The 17,316-nt window shown below is 41.9% G+C and overlaps 1 protein-coding gene across 1 annotated transcript in view; it reads left to right on the top strand.

Annotated features, from left to right (window-relative positions):
• BLZF1 (basic leucine zipper nuclear factor 1) overlaps positions 1-17,316 on the top strand; it is a 56,479-nt gene that overhangs the window by 6,074 nt on the left and 33,089 nt on the right. Inside the window, exons 2-4 of the mRNA XM_077481676.1 lie at positions 5,372-5,436; positions 8,293-8,720; positions 16,490-16,689. Of these exons, the coding sequence (XP_077337802.1) occupies positions 5,430-5,436; positions 8,293-8,720; positions 16,490-16,689 (635 nt within the window). The 5' untranslated portion in view covers positions 5,372-5,429. The remainder of the gene's footprint in view (positions 1-5,371; positions 5,437-8,292; positions 8,721-16,489; positions 16,690-17,316) is intronic.

Raw genomic sequence — 17,316 nt, forward strand, 5'->3', positions numbered from 1 at the left:
AAAGGCTGTCTGTCTTTTTCCTCAGTGTCCTCTTTTATGTTGTTGCACAGCAGAAATACTCAAGATTGAAGCTTGTTGGTGCTTTCTGTTTCAGAAAAACACAATGCTGCAGGTTGCTTGTGTCCTTTCTCAGTGTTGGTTCTATCTGAACTACACTACAGAAGTGCATGACAGAAAGGATTGTCTTGTGTTCCATATTTTTCCCTGTGGCATAGCAAAGATGCACAACACGGGAGTTGGTGTTCATATTAATCTTATAACTGTGGTGGTTTGTCAGAAATACACAACATAGAAGTTTGGGTCTTTCTGTCTTTATAGCCTTGTTTTGCTGTACATAGGTAAAGCACAACAGTAAAGGGGGTTCCTGTCCTTTCCGTATTTATATATCAGTTATGACCTAGCTAGCTGCACTAAAGAAATACGCAGCATTTAGGGTTTGCTTGAGTCTTAATGTTTTTACGTCTTGGCAGCACATCAGAAAACCAGACTATGAGGACTGTTTGTCTACGTTGAGGTTCAGATTTGGGTCTCTTCCCATATTTGATATATTGGTTTAGCTAGTCACACTCAGGCACACAACATTGTTGTCTATGCTTGTGTCCTTTCTGTCTAAATCTATTGTGCCGTGCCCACAATCTATGATCATTTTATTTGTGATATTATTAATGCATGTATCACCTTTTTGTATTTCAGCCTTCTTTTCCATGGAGGGGCCAGGAGTTCGGGCTGCAGCTGCCACATGTCAGAAAACCTTGACCACTTGCATTCAGGGATGCCAGAACCATTTCCTAGGGTTGAAGCCCTGTAGGGTTATGGGACACTGGAGAAAGGGGATAATGAATCGCCCTGTTTAGTAAGAACTTGGAGAGTTCTGTTCAGAGGAGTATTAGGGCCTGAGGATGAAGTATAAAGATGTATACCCGATCGAATAGGTTTCGGCTCGGTGCATGGCCTTCATTTTGCCCTTTTAGCAAAACTAGACATAGCAATATGGGTAGTCTACTCCTGCTAGGGACTTTAATCTCCTGAAGAAGGCTCTCAGGCGTAAGTAAGGACATAGATTGGGCGTGCCTTAAACCCAGGGTTCAAGCTTCTGTTAATCTATTTCCCTTAAGTAGGCTTCCCTTAAGTCTTTTGCTGACATAAAGATGAAAAGGAAGCAGTTTTATTTCCCTCAACAGGATAGTGTTAAGACAGGCCCTCTTATTGATTAATGTAGTGTCCTTGTCTTACACAGGTCTCTTATTTATCTTTTTAGATAGGCCATGGTTGTTAGATGTGTGAGATAGGCAACATTGCTAACCTACAAGTTTAACATGTTTTCTGATTCCATTTTTAAGAGCCCATTTCACCTAGATACTGCATCTGAAGCGGAAAAGGCAGGAACATCTGTGGAGCAGACCTGCAAATCAGCCGCATGATCCAGCTAACATGCCTTCATCAAGCATATGAGCGTATGGAGTGGAGGTAAAGCTCACTGCAGAGCCAAGGTTCGCCAAGAGGGTTTTGCAGTGGCCCCACCCTAAGGTAGGCCTGAGGTACTTGTTTATCCTCTCAGGTGTGCCGTCCTGGAAGATGACTTGAGAAAAGTACCAGTTACTTACCGGTAACTGTCTTTCTGGGAAATCTTCCAGGACGGCAGGCCTACTTCCCGCCCGTTGGAGGAGGGAAAATTCTAGAACACTAGAAGGTGAGTACCTATGAGGAATGATTTCCCTTGTGAACCTGGTTCAGGAGTTACTTCTCTACAAACTGAGGATCAAGGGGAAGGGTGGGGACTTAAAACAGCTGTCGATTGATTGTGTTTCCTGTAGGGAGGAGCCTCTCATCTCTCAGGTGTGCCGTCCTGGAAGATTTCCCAGAAAGACAGTTACCGGTAAGTAACTGGTACTTTTCAAACAAAATTCTTTCATTCAGCGAATGTACAAAGATTTTTCATTCTTAATATTCTCACCTGGAAATTGATCGGTGAGGCCAGCATAAGGCTCTGTACGCACCTATGCAGTTTTTGCTTTTGATCTGTTTCTGCAGTGCTTTTTGCTGTGCGTTTTGATTTTTGCGCACGAGATTTTACTGCAATTTGTGTTTTTTTTTTTTTTCATCTTTTTTCTGGGCAGATTGGGCAAAAACACAAATTGCTGCAAAAACGCATTACATTATTTTCTGTAGCTTCTCGATTGAAGTATATTGAGCTAAAAGTCCCTGACCCTTTCCAAATATGCAGCGGCTGAAAAAAGCACAGATATGAACGTGTCCTATAGGAAACCATGTAAATGAACTGTAGTGCGGTTCTACAACAAGCACCAACAAACAGATGTGAACCAGGCCTAAGACGTTTAGTAACATGATGGGGTTAAAAAGACTAAAATTAGCCCTTTATAGTACAAAAAAGCAGATAATCACTACTGGAAGGGGTTCATTTTTTTTTTTTTTTTTTTTTACAGTAGAACAGTGAAAGTAATGTTTACAGTAGTGATTATATTTTTGTACTATAAAGGGCTAACTTTAGTTATTTATTTTTTTTTTTTAACCCCATTATGTTACTGGCCGATTAATCGATTATGAAAATGGTAATCGATTAATTTCATAATTGATTTAGTTGTCGATTAATCGACCAGTTGTTTCGGCCCTAGAATTGTGTATTGGGGCTCATTCACATGGGTGCTGTGGCCCATACAGTGTTAATCAGTTGTTTGTATATGTGGCTGCAGCAGCTGTATCAGCACAGCCAAAGGCTCTCACTTGGCAGGTGTGCACCCCTGAACACAGGCAGTGTGCATTCAGGGCCACTCGCCTGTTCCTGCGCATCTGTCAGATTAGAACATCTGGCTGTGTCCGTACAACTACTGCCTTCTCATAGAGTAACATAGGCTTCCTGAACTCAGCTCCAGTCACATAAGCAAATGGCTCATTCCTGCTATATGGGCCATAGAGCCATTATCCCTAGTTCACATTGACTGCGGCTTTGAAATTGTGCGACTTTAAATTTTCATGTCAGTGCGACTTGGAAGACATCTGTGTGGCTTCATGCACAGATGTCTATGCAAGTCGCACCTGAAACCACCAAAAGTAGTGCAGGAACTACTTTTTTTAAATCGATGTGGCACAGCAAAGTCAGCGTTGCACCGATTTGAACAGTGTGATTGCCAGTAATAGGAAACGAAGGCTTAAAGGCTAAGTTTGTTTTTTAGTAACATGTTACATATAACACCCATATTTGGGGTATAACATGTTACTATACGTCACCTACCACACACGGGAATAGTGCATCCACTGGACTCATCCGCCTCTCGTGACTAACACAAATTGTGCTCTCACCTTAGATATTTGACCCCCATAAAATGAAAAGTCATAAGATGTATTTGTCCCCTTTAAATGAGATCCAACACGCAGGTATGGTTCCTTTAACTGGTATTCTCTATAAGTAGCCACTTACAGAGGATACCTGTTAAAGGGACCATACCTGTGGATTTCGTGTTATTGGGGTCATATATCTAAGGCCGCGTACACACGCGGGGACTGTTCGCCCAACTTTGTCCGTCAAACAGTTTCGGCAAACAGTCCGCTCAAAATTAGCATGGACGGACATGGCCACACACGACGGACGAACAGTTTGCTGAAACCGTGCGCGATGACGTGAACGGCACATACGACGGGACGAAAAATACGACGTCCTATACACTGCATTATAACTTTCGGCGTGTAAATCCTTTCTGAGCATGCGCGGAACTTAGTTTGACGAACAAGCCTACACACGAGGGGACTGTTCGCTGAAACAAAGTTTCAGCGGACAGTTTTTCGGAATTTCCGAAAAACCTTGTTCAGCGGACTGTTCGCTGAAACTGTCCGCTGAAAGCCCATACACGAGCGGACTGTTTGCCGAAACACTGTTCAGCGGACAAAGTTGGGCGAACAGTCCCCGTGTGTGTACGCGGCCTAAGGCTCCATTCATACCTGAGTGTTTTCTGGGCCTTTTTCCAAACATTTTTTACAGATTCAGTCATTTTTGTTTAGCCAATAGAAATCACTAGTGGGGGGAGAGGAATTAGATATGTACAATTCAAATCAGCCAAAAAATGATCAATCTTTTCGAATTCTGTGTCATCAGCTGGCTTCCCCACTGACCGCTAAGGCCGGGTTCACACTATAACCCACTGCGGATCGCACAGGAGCTCTGTGCGTCCCTGTTTCCCGTTTCAGAAATGGCTCAGGGCTGATTCTATGCCTGAATTCAGCCCTGAAACAGAGCTAAAGATGCACAGTGCATTGTGCCGTGCTCTCCGCAGGCTCTCCGGAGATATGTGAACCGGCTCCATAGAGAGCCAGTCACATTCTCCTGCTATGCGAATTGGATGCGGGGAAACCTGCATCTAATTTGCATAGGTGTGAACCCGGCATTAATCTATAAAAAAGAATGCCGGCATTGAAAAATAGAAAAAAAACAGTGTTTGTCCCCACCCCCCAATCTATACCAGGCCTTTCGGGGGTTATGGCTGGTATCTTAAGCCATAATCCTGGTAAACATTCTGGAGACAGCAACAATATATACAGATTGTGATTGGAAATTGGTTAAAGTGGATGTAAACCATTTTGATGTCACAATGTAGAGTATAAGATTTCCTATCATTTGAGCTCAGTCTTGCCACAAAGAGTTAATCCAGCTCTGAGCAATCCTCTTTTATTGTTCTGTGAGATAAATCTTGACAAACAGAGAAAAACTTTGTCAAATCCTCCCCCTTGCTGTGAGTGACAGGTGATTTTCATATCTCGTGCACTAGCCGAAGAGACATGCATTATTTTTTAATTCCCTCCCACTCCTTTCTTCTGCTGCTCTGCAAGGATTGGCTGTTCCACACCTCAGTATGATTTGGCATACTGAAGTCATGTAAGGACTTTTCTGGGTTTTGACTGGATGTTAGATCAGTGATAGCAGAAGTTCAGCGTAAGAAACACACAGGAGAAAATGCATGTTGATAAGGGGAGTGTAGCAGTGGGCAGGGAGTCTACTGACATCATGGCTCTACCCACTGAGCCCTGGAAAACGGACCCACCCACAAAATCTGCAGTTTTTCGGGTCTCACAGAGGGGAGACATTTGACAGATAAGTATACATGCAGGAGTTATGTATATCCTTCTAGAGGGTTTTTGAGTCCATGAGAGCAGTGAAACATAGCAGGATTTCTAAGCTTTCCCTATTCTATCCAAAACTAAGAAAATATTTTTTCTACTTTTAACTATAGATTTCCCCTGGCATAGTCTCTAACCATTCTCTACACAATCCAAAACGGGGAAAAAAACTGAAGCATCATAAATAAACATGTAGAGTACTGCCTAACATCAACTTTTCTACATAAAATATTGTCTATTGCAGGCACAAGCTGAAGATTACTGAAACGGTTTCATCAGAGATTAAATAATTTAGCAACACCATGACCAGTAAGTATTATTCTTTTCTACTGCATATATATATATATATATATATGTGTGTGTGTGTATATGTGTGTGTGTGTGTATATATATATATATATATATATATATATATATATATATATATATATATATATATATATATATATATATATATATATATATATAATTTTTTTTTTTTTTTTTTTTTGCATATTGCTTTGAAATGTCTGTCAGGGATGCAAGAAATGATTGCTGCAAATAATTTCTGATGCCTGTTGGCTTGGATTTAACTGTATTTCATCATCTCTTTCTCTGCTGTGTATATATATATATATATATATATATATATATATATATAGTGGTTGTAAACCCTTACATATACCCAGTGAAGGGACTGTCCTCAGGTGATACGCACAGATGAAACAAATTCACCTACATAAATTGTACCTGTTTATCTGCAGCCTTCTCTTTGTTATATCCATTCAAAGTGCTGATATTAAATAGTTTGCGTGAGAATTCTGAAAAAAGGAGACAGGGAGCTAAAGTTACTCTACAGAGCAATGAGGAGGCCTCTGAGAGCTTATTTAAGGGAGGAGACCCCCCTTCACACAGCAGACCAGACCAGAACAGAGCTGAGGCTATCCATGTGCAGGAGATTCCTCCCCTGTCAATATTCATCTCTTGACGTTCAGGAAAACTTGTCAGAAGTAATTCATGCTGATAGCAAAGGAACGAAGCCGCAGACAAAAATTGCACTTAATGCTTTTAATTGAGATAAGTACACGCTATAGGGGAATGTGCTGTGTTCATATTTCATGTCTGAGGTTTATAACCACTTTTTAGAGCAAATGTAACGTTAGGAAATATTGTTGCTGACTTCTACTGTAAATGCTAGTTCCCTGGATGTCATACTGACCCATTTTTTACGTAGAAAGTTTATTAACATTTTCAAAAAAATGGACAGGTGAACTGGCAGCCTACACCCTCCCCACCCCTTTTGGTTCTCGCTGCAATTGCTGTACTTACCTCCCTGGTTGATACAGTTTCACTGGGTGCAGCAGTGGTCCTGAGGTTTGAAAACCACTTGTTTCTTGTTTTCTTTGCCTAGAGACACTGGGCTGGATTAAAGTGGTTCTGATTGCTCAGTGCTGGCACATGACCAGGGGATGGGGTGGTTGTACGGTAGGGGTGCTCAACTTTTTGAAGAGCGGGGACCACTTAAAGGGGTGTTCCGGCCGCTATTATTTTTTTTTTTTAAAGTCAGAGGCTACAAACAGTGTAGCTGCTGACTTTTAATAAGGACGCTTACCTGTCCAACGATCCCGCGATGTCGGATGATCCGTCCATCGGATCGGCTGCCGGCGCCTCCACCCTAACGAAGGGAAACTGTCAATGGAGCCTTGCCACTTCACAGCCCGTTTCCTACTGCACGAGTAGCGCGGGTCTTTGTGAATGGCCCCATTGTTTTCTGGGACACACACATGTCCCAGAAGGCAACGGGGCCACTCACCGGAGAGGAAGAAGCGCCGTGGAATAGGAAGAGGCAGATTAGGAAGACTGCCTAGCAACAGCGTTTCAGGTAAGTGAAAATTTGTTTTTTGTTTTTTTTACGTAATGCATTTTTTTTTGGGTTGCCCTCCACTTGTTTGAGGGATTTGTTAACTGGTCACAGGCCAAAATGAACTATGAAAGCATACCAAACCCACAGGACTTCTAGTCTATGGCTCAGTGCAGCTCACCTGCAGGTGTGCTGCACTGCACCCATGGATCAGTGTTAAGGCAGCCTAATGACCCTTCTTATAGGTGTTACCCTGCACTTTTGCAATGGGTATTTTATGTGCTAGAAAGGTCCCAGGGGACGTGCACTTGGTATCACTCCACCTGGAACAGGAGCTGGCACTACAGAGGAAGCATCAGCTTAAGTGGTTCCTGCTCCGTCCACGGCCACCTGCTTCTGCTGTTGGCCCCATGTACCCTGGGATGGCGGGTTGGCAACCCTTTCATTGCGATCTGGGCTTGCCGACCCGTCATCCCAGAGCATGGGCATGCACTTCCCTGGTTTGAGGTTGCAGGCCACACCAAAAGGCTCAGCGGGCCACTGGTTTTCATTTTTTCTGAAATGACAAACTTAAACTTGAAGTACCTTGTAAGTCACTCGGAACAAGCCTGCATATTGAGTATTTTAACTTCACTCTGCCTCATCTTGCTGCAACAGTGGCAACCAACATGGTGTTACTAAACCCAGGAGCCTGCATGCACTATATCTGGTCTCCCACAGTACACAGAACATGAAAATGCAATAATTTTAGCAAATTTAAACTGCTAAATACCTTTTCTCATCAGCAGCATATAGCAGTTTTATGACTTCTATGAGTGTCTGGTTAAAGCTTGTAGGAGGCATTTTCATTCTACTCTGACTGTCCTATGAGGCTGCAGGGCCCCTGACCCTCTGTCTGGACAGTGCTGATTAGCTCTCTGTACCGATCACATGCACCCTCCCAAAAAAAAAACCTCTCTAACAGTACACACACGCACTGAGCATGTACAGAGTGCCCACAAGGAATTGTTCTATTAGGAGTTGGATTGGGGACAGTGGAAGAAGGGGAGGATCAGAGAAGACTGGGTCAAAAAGCCTTTTTACACAATGCAGAGGATTAACCCCTTAGGTTCCACAGTGAGTATAACCAGCATGCTTTACTGCATATACAGACTGATTTTACCGCTGTATGTTTAGTAACACTTTAAGTGGCAACCCTCAAAATTAATGTTTAATACCTTATGTTGTGATTGCATCGGTTTTAATAATAAAAACAATTATAATGTGCTTTTATAACCAGAAAGCTAGTATGCCGGCTAAAACATGTTTTTTTTTCTTCCCCTTAGCAATGGCCACTTCTCCACCTTTACGTGGGACAGGTGATGGCATGGAAACTCTGGAGCCTCTAAAATCGGTAGAAGCAATCACACAACACAGCAAAGTAGTTCACAGCCCAAAGAGAAAAACTTCCCATTCACAGTCAATAAGTCCCGGTGTCCTACAGCTAGGGAAAATTCACCCTGACAAATCAGTGGAAATAGAAGCATTCAGGATTGTGGTCCCCAAGGCTGCAATAACGCACACAGTTATGCCTAAACATGCTAAATCACAGGAATCAAATGGACACGGTAAAGTAGACACTGCTGACTGTGTGATTGACCCATGGAAACAGTTATCTGAAATGAAGAGTGCTTTGGAAAAACTGAAAAACTCTGAGAAACGCTTGCTTCAAGATAAAGAAGGTCTTTCTAACCAGCTTAAAGTGCAGACAGAGGTAATAAAAGAACACCATGTTTTTTGTTTTGTTTTTACAGGTTAAAAATAACTCTAGTCACATGTTCAATAACGATTATAGAACAGTGTTATCTGTGCCACCATATTTATATTCCTATGCCGGTTTCCTATGACTGTGTTCCTCAACCTTTTAGTCACTGCACCCTTTCACGTGCCGCCCTCCCTTCCACCTATATTGTCAGAGAACTCTTCTTAACCACTGGCTCAATTTTGACACTTCTCACATATATGTAAAAATCTACTTTTTTTTTTTTTGCTGGAAAATTACTCCAAACCCCCAAACATTATATATTTTAAAGAAAAGAGAGGCCCTAGAGAATAAAATGGTGGGTGTTTCAATGTTTTATGTCGCATGGTATTTGCACAGCAGTTTTTCAAACATAATGCACCAAAACACAATTTAATACCCAATTGTTTGGTAAAATATTAAAGATGATATTACACCAAGTCAATAGATACCTAATATGGCACACTTTTTAAGACTGCGCACGCTCGTGGAATGGCACCAAACTACGGTACAATAAAATATCCATAAGTGACGCTTTATAAGCCTTTGCAGGTTACCAGTTTAGAGTTACACAGGAGATCTGGTTCTAGAATTATTGCTCTCACTATAACGTTCACGGCGATTACTCACGTGTGGTACTAACTTAATTTAAAACATGAGGAGGAAACAATATTGGTATAATGTTCAGCGCTAAACCATCTCATGAGAAAAATTTAAGTTTAAAATATAAATGAAAAGGCATGCATCTGCCATGTGAATGGTGAGTGGATTGAAAGTTCTGGGGGATGAACCCCTAAAAATTAGTCTCAAAAGTCTCTAAATGGAGGCTGTAAAGGGAATGAGGCTATCTCAGGCGTGGGCTGGGGAACCCGATCCCTGTGAACAAAAGGAAAGCAAAAGGAGGAGAGAGAAGCGCCAAGCTAATCCTTCAACCCCTTCCCAGCGAGCGTACGCAGATGTGCGGCCTCTGCTTTCATTATACCGGGATAATGTCCGCGGCTGCAGGCATCATCCCGGTACCGTTGTTTAGAGTGGGCAATCAGCTTTCCAGGGATAACAACTGATGTGGCTAAAAGCCACTCGGCTGTTATCCTGGAGGAGCGGGACGGGACATCCCCGCCTCCCGCCACTCTGAACGTGCCTCCGGCGCCTGCCAGCTTCGTTCCAGTCTCCTGATTGTAAACACGGAAGCAACGTCACTTCCTGTTTACTCGACTGCCAATGGCACCGGTTTAAAAAAATAAATAAAAAAATACAGTATTCAGAAAACAATACTTTGAAGTGCAAAGGAGGGATTTGGGTTCTTTTAGACCCCCGATCCCTCCATAAAGAGTACATGTCACCACCTATTACTGTCACAAGGAATGTTTACATTCCTTGTGATAGAATAAAAGTGATCACAAATGTGTTTTTAAAAAAAAAAAAACGTAACCACTTCAGCCCCGGACCATTTTGCTGGTCAAAGACCAGACCACTTTTTGCGATTCGGCACTGTGTCGCTTTAACTGACAATTGCGCGGTCATACGGCGTGGCTCCCAAACAAAATTGGCGTTTCCTTTTGGTGGTATTTGATCACCTCTGCGGTTTTTATTTTTTTGCGCTATAAACAAAAATACAACAATTTTGAAAAAACGCATTATTTTTTTACTTTTTGTTATAATAAATATCCCCCAAAAATATATAAAATAATTTTTCCCCTCAGTTTAGGCCGATACGTATTCTTTTACATATTTTTTGTAAAAAAAAATCGCAATAAGCGTTTATTGATTGGTTTGCGCAAAAGTTATAGCGTTTACAAAATAGGGGATAGTTTTATGGCATTTTTATTAATTTTTTTTTTACTAGTAATGGCGGTGATCAGCGATTTTTATTGTGACTGCGACATTATGGCAGACACATCGGACATTTTTGACACGTTTTTGGGACTGTTGTCATTTATACAGCAATCCCTGCTATATAAATGCAGTGATTCCTGTGTAAATTACACTGGCAGTGAAGGGGTTAACCAGTGGGTGGCAGTGTAGGGGTTAAGTGTTCCTAGGGGTGTGTTACTAACTGGGGTGCTGGGCTTTAATTTAGTGAACACTGATCTCTGCTCCAATCACATGGAGCAGAGATCAGCGTCACTAGTTGCTAGGCAGAACGGGAAAAGCTGTTTACAACGGCATTTCTCCGTTCAGTCGCCCTGTGAGGCGATCGCGACCGGACTCACAGGGGTCCCGACCGGCACACGAGCGAGCCGGCAGCGGTGCTCTCGCAATGCCAGGGGGCGGCATTAAAGATTGGATGTGCCTGTACGCCAATATGCCTGGTCGTGACATTCTGCCGGCGTACGTCGGCTCGTGCCGGTCGGGAACCGGTTAATATAAAATAAGAGAAAAAATAAAATTTTAAAGCCCCGCAAGCTCGCGCAGCAAAAACGCATACAGAAGTCGCGCCTGCGTATGTAAACTGTGTTCAAATCGCACATGTGAGGTATCACTGCTATTGTCAGAGCTCCTCTGTAACTCGAACCTGGTAACCATTAAAAAAATTGAAAGCATCGCCTATGGAGATTTTTAGGTACCGTAGTTTGTCGCCATTCCACGAGTGCGTGCAATTATAAAGCGTGACATATTTGGTATTTATTTACTCGGCGTAACATCCTCTTTCACGTTATACAAAAGAATTGGGCTAACTTTACTGTTTAGTTTTTTTTTAATTCATGAAAGTGTCCTTTTTCCCAAAAAGTTGCATTTAAAACACTGCTGCACAAATACCGTGTGACATAAAATATTGCAACAATCTCCATTTTATTCTCTAGAGTCTATGCTAAAAATTTATATAATGTTTGGGGGCTCTATGTAATTTTCCAACAAAAAATACGGATTTTAACTTGTAAACACCAAATGTCAGAAATAGGCTTAGTCATGAAAGGGTTAAACAGTTTAGGAATTCAGTATATAAGTATAAAACAACATTTATAAAAAATGTCCCTAGTAAGAATTTTCTCTCTGCCACCAATTGGATTTAAACTAGCCCTGAAATTGAATGTGATTGGTGCCACAGAAAGCAGAGAGAGAAAGTTACTCAGCGCAGAAATTAGGACGTACATTAATTACTAGCTCTTTGGATTCCGACTGTAGTGTATTTATTTGTCATTCAATGTTAGTGTGGGCTTTCACCCAGAGCCAGAAGTGTGCATTTAAGAGTTTTAGACATCAACCTGACTTTTCTGATATATGCTTGTTCTAGCTCGGCACTGTAAAAAGTGTTGAAATCTTTGGGTCAACTTAACAGAGCAGCCAGCATTTTCATTTATAGAGTATTTTTATTGGAGTGTATGTGAAGGGTATAGCATCTACAGTATCATTGCAAGGTTGGTGCAACAGCATACCAGCCCCTTACTCGGATCGGTGATCACCCGAGTCTGTGACTTGGTGATCACAGCACGCTCCACACGCACCCTGCAGGGCACGTGCAGGGAGCGTGCACAGGGGAGGCCGTCATATGATAGCGCTGTGGCTGTCATTCGGCCATAGCGCGAATGTCAAGCAGTTAACATTTAAATACAAAATTATTAGTGTTGCAATTATATGTGCTATATATTTTTTTTTAATATTATTCATTTGCAATTTTTTTTTTTCCCCCATGAAGGTGGAGAGTTACCCTTTTTAATGGCTTTAGAGATTCCATCCTAGACAAGACGTGTGACCATGTAGCAGCTTGTGAGTGCCAATTTAAAGCTAGGGCCCAATAAACCATACTAAATAAAGTATGTAAAGGCCTATCTTAAGGGGGAGTTACATTTGGAATAGTAGCAAACAATAAGCATGTTGGCAATGCTAAACATGTTAGACCAGTTATCTGGGTGGTTTGAATCGTCCCTTTCTGCTAGAGAGGACTCAGCACCTCACAACTTCAAAATATATGTCTGAACAATCCGGTATCGGAACAACCCTAAATCAGGATGGCAATACCACCTGGAAAGGCATTAAGAGGGTGTTATAGCATCTAGTATGCAGTATAGCTGTTTCACGTACAGTAATGAAGCAAATATTCTTATGGAGGTTGGGGTCTGTTTACTCTTGGAGAAATAAAAGCTCCTTACAGTCAGTTTCCTATTGTTCCTTTGGAGATGTTTTATTCCGGAAGGTGTAACACATTAAGGTATTGGTTGAAAAATAAAATTATAAAAGTGATCCATACCACTGTAACTGCTCTTTAAAAATATTTATTGTGCTCGGAAAAATCACCCCTAATCTCCTTTCTCTATAATCCTAAAGTGCCTGCTGGACTTGCGTGTCAGATGTCTCTTCCCTGGGCAACACGGGATCTTTTTCATTTTGGTCACCTGATTGACCCTAGATCCCGTAAACTGCTATCTTTCACCCAACTTCGAACAAAATATGACTTAGCCATAGAAAAACTGGCTAGGTATCTGCAAATAAGGCATTTTGCCCAATCCATAACTCCGGATCTCCAGTTCTCGGCGCCATCCCCCTTCGAGAGCATTATATTAGAGGGATCAGCACGTCGGGGCTTGATATCTGATATCTACCGTCTGCTCAATTCCTACTCTATTGCCACTCAGGGCAAACATGCCTATATGCTCCGTTGGGAGAAGGTGCTGGGAGAGAAGATGCCGATGGCAGACTGGCAACTGATTTGGTCCCAGGCAGCTAAAAGCTCCTATTGCGCTCTATATAAAGAAAACGCGTACAAAATACTATATTTCTGGTATATGGCACCAAGTGTGTTCCATGCTATATATCTTTCTAGTTCGGACAGATGCTGGCGCTGCCGGGGAGACTGAGGTACCCTGCTCCATGTTTATTGGAGCTGTACTAAGGTTGTTCCGTTTTGGACAGAAACCCATCTCCTGCTGACCCGCCTCCTAGGAGTCCAGGTCCCCCTGTCCCTGAAACTTTTCCTACTGGGAGTGTCGCCTCTGCGGATTCCTAAAACCTCCAAGAAATTGTTAAGACACATACTCACGGCAGCTAGATGCCTGATTGCCCTCCACTGGAAGAGACAGCCCCCCCCCAAGCAGACCTATATGCCAGAATTAAAGATGTAGAAAATATGGAGAGGATGACGGCCAGACTACAGGATAGGTTGGAGATGCATAACAGGATCTGGGAGGAGTGGCACCAACATGAGGACCCACCGTGAGCCAAGAGCTGGACCCGCGCTCCCTTCCCCAACCCTCACCTCCTCTTATTCTCTCATCTTTCTCCTCTTCTTTTTCTATTTGTCTTGTCTTCTGTTTCTCTGGCTATCAAGCCTCTCTGTAGTCCGGAGAGCAGAGGTGGCAGAATGTTACTGCCTATTGATATAATCGTAAACTGAGCTTGCGTACTTCTTACTTAAAAAGTTGTGTACTGACACCACATGTGTATAAGCCCTTGTACACACGGTCGGACATTCCGACGGAAAATGTCCGATTGGACCATGTTGTCGGATAATCCGACCGTGTGTGGGCTCCATCGGACTGTTTCCATCGGAATATCCGACGGACCAAGTTTTCCAGCTTGGCTATAAAATTTTCCGACAACATGATCCGATTGGACTTTGTCCGATCATGTGTAGAGAATTCCCATCGGACAAAGTGCCACGCATGCTCAGATCAAATTCCTACACCTAAGCTATTGGCTACTAGTGTGAACATAGTCCCGTCATAACTAAATAACGTCATCACGATCGGATTTTCCGACAACTTTGTCCGACCGTGTGTATGCAACCGTTTCAAACAAAATCCGTCGGAAAAAATCTGACGGATTTGGTTGTCGGAATGTCCGACCGTGTGTACAAGGGCTAAGATATTTGTGTGTCTCAGCTTTGTTTTTGTGTCGCAAAGCTCAGGCTATTTTTGGACGCCGTTTGATATCTTCAATAAAATGTTATTTGGAAAAATATTTATTGTAAAATTACAGTGTACAAAATCACAATACAGAGAGTTGACGCGATTCAGCCTACACTGTTTGTCATTTAGTCAGTTATGACTAAAGCCATCTAGGCTGAAACGCTCTGTATTGTGATTTTGTACACACTGGATTTTGCAATAAATAGTTTTTAAAGAGCAGTTTCGGTGGTGCGGACTATCTACAGCTGTGCGACTGCAGATCGGGGACTTATGGGCTCTTTCAATACTGCTTAACGAATTGGGTGGGTAGTAGTGCTACCCATAATATTTATTTTGCTATTGCAAAAAAAATGTAATAACCCCCTTACATTTTGGGGTTAGAAAGGCATAGCTATTAAAAATGACTAGAGGGCCTCATAGGGGTGAGTGAATGTTGGTGCTGTTAAACAATCTTTTATTTGAGCATACCTATAACTCAGTAGTAGGGAAGTTATAAATTTAGTAGAAGGTTGGCAAACTCTGAGCCAACAAAGATCTTGGTGTCAACAGAGAGCCATCCATCCACCTCAGAAATATGCTTCTGTTATAAAATGCAGCCAAAAATGCAAGGTCCGCAGATGGGAGGCAAGGTGTGAGGCTACTGGGGCCAAACTGTGTTTCTCTTTTTGTACAGTCTCTAAAGATGGAGAGACTGAGTTACAATCATGTTCTTTGGGGCAAGTGCTCTAGGACGAATTGAAATAGGTCATAAAAGTCCCTGGCGATAACTCGGAAGTATAGCAGATTCAAAACAGATTGACCGTATGTCCGGCTTAGGGGTATGCCACATAGCCAGTTGTGCCAATCTGACTGCCAGATAATTGCTATAGATTAGGCAGCTCATGTCTAACCATGCTCTGGGGCCTCTGCAAAATAAATTTATTATATCTAGACTTTTCTGTAAAGTGGTGGTAAAGGCCAAAGGTTTTATGCCTCAATGCAATAGCAGTGCCCCCTGCCTATCATTTACTGCAGTCGTGTATAGATCCAGCATTGTTAGGCTTCAGTTCTTCTTTCTCCTCACCCTGCTTTCACAAGCTTGGCTGAGAGCAGCGGGAGCCATTGACTTCTGCAAGTCAAATCGTCAGAAGAGGGAGGGATGTAAGGCCGAGCCGCACTGTGTGTGTCTTAGACGCACACAGCCCAGCTCAGAATCAAGCTGGAATGTGTGTCCCTATAGCAAGCAGCTTGCTATGGGGGCACACCCGAGGAGGAGGAGCTAAAAGTGTGACAGGGCTTTCCAGAAGAGGAAGATGTTTGAAAACCATTTAGGAATACATTTTAAAGTCATATTTGAACAGTAAGGGATTGAGATCATAGGCCATGTAACACTATCAAACCACATCAACAATCAACACTTAAAAAGAGTAATTAATAGGGGTGTAAATTAGCATCTTGGATGATATTAGTAACCAATCTGATGATGGCTATAATCTAATTTAGATTAGATAAATCCTATTTGGTCTGGAGAGATCAGTGTGGTAATAACAGAGGGGATGGTATGGTACTTATTAGGCTTAGGGGTTAAAAACATATTTGGTTAACAACATTTCCTACAGTGTACTGTAATTTATACAATTTAGCTAATTTGGGGATTAATATTCGGCATATTTTTTTATAATAAAAGGTCAAGTATCCATCGAAACCAGGTGCTTTTCGAGATTTTCAAGGGTTTAATTGTGCCTGCAACCACCATTTTCAATGGCAAACCCTGTATTTCATTTAGAACTTTTAGGGTACAAATATCTGTTCTGTTAGGTTCTGGTGTTTTATTTGTTATTTAGAAATTGCTCACACGAATTGCTGCACAGTTGCTACTTCTTTTGTCTCATTAACAGGCCTTTTCTGTTATTTAAGGTTAATCGGGAATTAAAAAAGTTGCTGGTGGCATCTGTTGGCGACGATTTACAGTATCACTTTGAGCGCACAGCTCGAGAGAAGAACCAACTTATTCTGGAAAATGAGGCTCTAGCACGAAATACAGCTCAACTGTCAGAGCAACTGGAGCGCATGTCCATTCAGTGTGATGTCTGGAGAAGTAAATTCCTTGCTAGCCGGTACATTTCATTTGTTTTAAATGTCTTAAAACAGAAATTTGTTGAACCTTTTATATTTTTACATTTAGACCTCTTGCACACGGTACTGATGTGCTTTTTTGGATCTCATTTTAGGTGTTTGTTTCGCGTATTTGCATGCACATTATATTTTTAGGGAAAATTCATTAATATTTATGCTCATGTGCATATTTGTGTGTATTTGCTCATACTGGTGCAAAATACTGATTGGGAACACAGATTTTTCAAATTATTATTTTTTTTTTCTTTTCTTTTCTCTAGAATACACAAGCATTTGTTTAGAATTGGGCTACATTTTAGATCAGTTAAAAAAAAAAAAAAAAAAAGCGCTCTACTGAGCTTTTGCAAGAGGCCTAAATGAGGTTTCCGCCTTCTTCTGTATTGGAAGAATATGTCTTTCCAGCTGATGCTGACAAATGAAGGTCATGCTGTAGTAGCAAGGCTGTTAAAAGCATAACTCCCAAAGGCAGAGACATGATGGGACTTGTAGTTCCGCAACAGCTTAAGGGCCACAGGTTGAGAACCCCTGTCAGAGGTAAATGTTTTTTCTCATCCCTGTAACTGCTACATCTGCAAGAAAGCTTATTCTTTTGAAAAACCTCAGACTTG

The sequence above is a fragment of the Lithobates pipiens genome, unplaced genomic scaffold (assembly GCF_037356315.1).
Source record: "Lithobates pipiens isolate NorthernLeopardFrog02 unplaced genomic scaffold, aLitPip1_a1.2 Scaffold_16, whole genome shotgun sequence".
In the NCBI taxonomy this organism is placed as follows: Eukaryota; Metazoa; Chordata; class Amphibia; order Anura; family Ranidae; genus Lithobates; species Lithobates pipiens.